Source organism: Triticum aestivum, chromosome 3A (genome assembly GCF_018294505.1).
Source record: "Triticum aestivum cultivar Chinese Spring chromosome 3A, IWGSC CS RefSeq v2.1, whole genome shotgun sequence".
Taxonomy (NCBI): domain Eukaryota; kingdom Viridiplantae; phylum Streptophyta; class Magnoliopsida; order Poales; family Poaceae; genus Triticum; species Triticum aestivum.
This window is the reverse complement of record NC_057800.1, coordinates 319,438,218-319,443,360: the sequence shown is the minus strand read 5'-3', so window position 1 is coordinate 319,443,360 and position 5,143 is coordinate 319,438,218. Positions and strand designations below refer to the sequence as shown.

The following is a 5,143-nucleotide window of genomic DNA, read 5'->3' as shown; positions in this document are numbered from 1 at the left end:
GAAGTAGCATCTTATATATTTTGTCGAAGCCTTCATGCACTCATTACAGTGGCTTCACTTGAAACTCTGTTCTTGTTCCCTTTGCGCGTGCTATCATCTCCATGCTTGATCTTGCTTCAATGTTCATCCTTCTTGTTCAAGCTAGACCCTTCATTTGTAAGCAAAACAACCGTATCCAATTTAGGCAGCATCATATTCTCAGCAACATTAGAATCATTACCAAGAAACAAAAGTACCTGATAATTTAATTGGCGTGCGCGAGCTCTAGTAATTGGTCCAGTATATGTAGCTGCAGGGATCGTGGGTATAACTGTAGTATTGATGTCCTCATCACCCTTATGAGCAATACCTTATCATTGCTGCAAAAAAGAGCAAAGTCATGTCATAGTTGGTTGCTGACATGGCATCCTGATCATGTCTAGCAGGAGGTCTAGTTGACGTGTCAGACCTTCTGAATCAAGAGAAGACATAAGTATAGGGACCGTCGTGCAAATTTGTCTTCCACCGTGAAGAGACATCGTCACAAAAATCACTGGCAATCCTTAGGTAGGACAAGTACGGCGGGATCCAGCATGGAGACAGCCCGGCGATCCACCGGCAACTCCTCGTCGGACGGCTTCTTGCCTCCCGGATCGGACGCCGAGGACGAGAGGTATTGCAACGCTAGCTCCGCGCTCAGGACGCCTAGCTCCATCGCCACCCCCCGCCCCTCCTCCGAATTCTGGGACCACCAGATGGACCTTCTCATGGACAACCTCATCGCCAACTTTCCTAGGAGCCACCAACTGAGTCGCCTCCACCAACCGCACGCACCACGACCAGATTCTCCCACCGCGGCTCTCCTGCGGCGGTGTTGGGTTTTGATACACCGGCTCTTCTGCCACGCACTCATCCTGTTGAGGTAGCGTTAACATTTACTCTCTCCCTTCCGTATTATAAGTCGTTTTGGCTTTTTCAGACAACTCCAAAAACCAGCAAAGTGACATGTTTACCCCTGTTCCAAAATACTCCTACACAGGTAATTAATACAGCCAAATTTCAGAATAACACACGCAAGCGATCCAGCAGATCGGCCTCCCCCAGCAGCTCCTCGCCTCTACCAGGCCATCTCCCCCTTCCCTTCAGGTCTCCCGCAGATCGCCGGCGTCGCCCCCAGGTCGTTTCCCTAGGTCGCCCAAGCTCGGCCCAGGCTGTCCTCGTTTCAAGTCGCCGGCACCGCCAATCGCCTCGCTTCAGGTCGCCCAGGCCAGCCGGCGCCGCCCCCCAGATCGAGGTCACCGGCAGCTAATCGCCTCGCTTCAGGTCGCCCAAAGCGCGCTGCCATGGTGGGCGCCCCGAGAGGACGACTACGGCGTCTTCAGGTACCACTCTCCGACCAGGGATATTTGTGGAAAGTGCAGAAAATGTTTGAACTACGAAATTTTGTACTGAATTCTCTAAAATGACTTATAAAACGGAACAGAGGGAGTAGCAAAGTAAATTGCTTGCGTAGATGGATGTGTGGATGCGTTCCATCCCCCTGTTTGGCTTATCATTTCTGCACAATCGCACTTGCGGGATAGGGCCAAGTTGTTTCCACGGAAACAAAGATGATTTTTGTAGTTTCTAGGAGCAACTGTGCTTGGGGTTGGGGGTATTTTTGGTCACCGTTTATAGAGTTTACAGCCACTTCTGCGGTTTCAATACTGTGATACTCATCCATTTCTCAACTGGATTACACCTAGCTTTAGTTAACCTTGAATGATTCAAAGCAACACATTGAAATAAAGTGGACAAAATGTAGAAGTAGATGGCTTGCTAGTGCTACTAGCACAACTCTGTAGGTCGTGCATCGTTTGATAGACGATAACTCTACAATTTGTATCAGGTCTAGATAGTCAGACTCTTTGTGGTCTTCTACATGAAAAGGAAATAAGTAGATGGCTTGCTGTTGCTCCCTTGCTTGATCAAATTGTGTGTTACTCCTTCCGTCTCCAAAAACAAGGCGTATAATTGTTGTCTCAAGTCAAATGGTGCAATGTTTAACCCAAGTTTGTAGAAAAAATTATTAGCATGTAAAACACAAAATTGGTATCACCAAATAGACAATAAAATATATTTCCATATTATATCTTTTTAGTATTGTATACTCCAAAACACTCTTATATGTGGGACAGAGGGAGTAGTTGTTAATAGTTCCTTCTACAAATATGGTCAAATTTTGTACCATTTGACTTGAGACAAAATTTACTGGCCTTCTTTTGGGGGACGGAGGGAGTATAGTATAAATCAATGTGTTTTCAACTGCGTTCTTAGACTGATGTATCTCGTTCCAATTATAGGTGGACAACATTGATGAAAGTGACTTATTTGATGATATGGTTCAAGAGATGGAACAGATTTTACTCAATTCAGGGGAGCCGCGTGAAAGTGGACTTTCTACTGATAACCGCGTTAATAATGCTCACCAAAATCAGCATTTCAGAGATGGCAGCACCACTGCCTCTACCACTGGTACAGATGATGCATATGTATATCCCCTTTCTCGCAATCTTTCGAAAATTGATTCGGTGGAGGTTGTGGGGGCAAAGCAAAGAACAGGGGATGTTTCTTTCGGCGAGCGGATGGTTGGGGTCAAAGAGTACACTGTATACTTGTTGAAAGTGAGGAGTGGCGAAGATGAGTGGGAAATTGAGCGTCGATACCGTGAATTTTATGCACTTTATCAACAACTCAAGCTCTTCTTTTCTGAGAAAGGATTGAGTCTTCCACCCACATGGATAAATGTTGAGAAAGAGTCCAGTAAAATGTTTGGGAATGCATCCCCAGATGTTGTCAATGGAAGAAGTGGTCTTATTCAAGACTGCTTATGCTCTTTGCTCGCCTCTAATTATCCCTTTGGAACACCCTCCCCTCTGGTTAATTTTTTGTCACCGGGGACACCTGCTTATGAACAAAGCTTTTTAAAGATGCTTTTTCCGCGATCTTTGAAAAGGCTGAGCAGCGATTTACATACCAAAGATTCAGACTGCAATGGAGCTCTGCACAAGGATTCTACCTCGATGGGCAAGACGATATCACTTGTTGTGGAGGATAGGCCTCAGAAGTCGACTAGACAGTTGTTGGAGTTTCAACACTACAATTGTGCGGGATGTCATAGGCATTTGGATGCTGGACGAACATTGCTGCAAGAACTTGTACAAACTATTGGATGGAACAAGCCTCGGTTTTGTGCTTACACTGGACAGTTATTTTGTGCCTCTTGTCACACAAATGATACCGCGGTTCTGCCAGCAAGAGTTTTACACCACTGGGATTTTTCTTTATATCCAGTTTCCCAGCTAGCAAAAGCATTTTTGGACTCCATCTATGACCAGGTAGAGATACTTACTCTATGTTTTTCTTTAGTTTGTTAATTCTTGTTTATTCATACCGTGCCTGGAATGTACCACAGAATATAATAATTTTACTTGTGTGCTTTGCCTTGGCCCTATTAAATGGATTGTTTTTTTTTCATTTTCAGCCTATGCTCTGTGTAACTGCTGTCAACCCTTTCCTTTTTGCTAAAGTGCCTGCTCTGCTTAACATCATGAGTATCCGGAAGAAAATAGCTGCCATGCTTCCTTGTCTCCAATGTCCTTTTCAGAACTCCATATTTAGAGGATTAGGAGTTCGAAGATACCTTCTTGATGGGAATGACTTTTTTGCGCTTCGTGACCTTGTCGATCTCTCGAAGGGAGCTTTTGCAGGTATTTCTCATCCATGAACTTATATGTTATTGAGTTTGTGACCTTTATCAATTGACGACAGTGTAAAAGATGTACATGTATTTTGTTGCTGGCGAGGTTAAATTTGTTTAGTGTGTGAGAGTTTAGCTGACATGCTTTGGTGGTGGCGTAAAAGATGTACACATGTCAATCAGATTAATATTTGCTCGCTATTTCTTCATTATTTTGGTATATCAAACAGAAATTGCAGCCTGCTTAGAACTATTGAAGTTAGGATACTGAGACCCTGTTCTAAGGAGCTTCAGCTTCCGCAACATCCCTGAGTATCTCGTCTAGAAGAAATAATTAGATCGTGAATATCTTTTTTTGTTTCTAACATACGTTTGATATGGATGTTTCATATGCAAGGTCCTGTGGTTATTGTTCTGACTAACGTTTGATGATACAAAAATTGGACTAAAAATAGCAAGCCATTAGATAGAAGTTGAAATCGTAATCTCAAGGTGTTTCCTGCATAACTGATACAAAATCTGTTCTTGACACAGCACTTCCAGTTAAGGTGCAGACCGTATCAAATAGGATACTTGAACATATCACGGAGCAATGCCTTGTGTGCTATGATGCTGGCTTTCCTTGTGCTGCTCGACAAGCTTGTGATGACCCCCTGGCCCTTATTTTTCCATTTCAGGTGCGCTGCCGAATCTTCGATTTATGATTTCTAAGCAGCCTCATCTTCATTCCTAAGGAAAACTTTTATGTTAATTTCAGGAAGATGAAGCTACAAGATGTGGTTCTTGTGGGTCAATTTTCCACAAACAATGCTTCAGGAAAATTAGTGTCTGCCCCTGTGGTAAGAGTGCCAGCACAGGCACGAAAATCGTGGCACTAGAACAAGCTATAGAATACGGCTCAAACAGGCTGTCAACTGAGTTCATCCCACCCCCTTCTTTTTCTTCATCGTCAAGATTTTTCGCCGGTATTCTTTCGAAAGCAAGGTCAGATAGGATTTGGAAACCGAGAGACAGCAATCCTGTGATTTTGATGGATTCATTGCTGGATACGTCTATGTGAGTTCAGCTTAGCTGCATGTGTGGGGTTTATCATAACAATTTTTTACTTGCGCGAATGCTGTATATTTTGCTGCGACAGTATAGCAAAGAGAAGGGATTCTCACTGCTGTTTCTGTATGTTGTGCAAATTTAACTTCTGCTGTTTGCACGGGAAGTTTGATGATTAGCCGCTATTTTTAAACAAAATGCTCATAGGAGACTATAACTTTCAACCTTGATCAGAAAATTTTGAACTAGGAATGGGATGAAACTTGACTTACTGAAGCTAAAAAATATTTGTGCTCGGCAAGACACCCACAACAAAACAAAACCAGAGTAACCATAGAATATGCAAAATAGGAACTAGACAGAATATTTATGTTCTAC

At 43.3% G+C, this 5,143-nt stretch overlaps 1 protein-coding gene across 1 annotated transcript; it reads left to right on the top strand.

The window, feature by feature from the left end:
* Nucleotides 1–1,023: 1,023 nt before the first annotated feature.
* On the top strand, nt 1,024–4,890 carry LOC123061236 (uncharacterized). The gene is made up of 5 exons (XM_044484235.1): nt 1,024–1,361; nt 2,322–3,356; nt 3,503–3,728; nt 4,253–4,395; nt 4,476–4,890. Exons 1-5 carry the CDS (start codon nt 1,323–1,325, stop codon nt 4,776–4,778), a joined length of 1,746 nt encoding a protein of 581 aa, XP_044340170.1. The 5' UTR covers nt 1,024–1,322; the 3' UTR covers nt 4,779–4,890.
* The last annotated feature ends 253 nt before the right edge of the window (nt 4,891–5,143 follow it).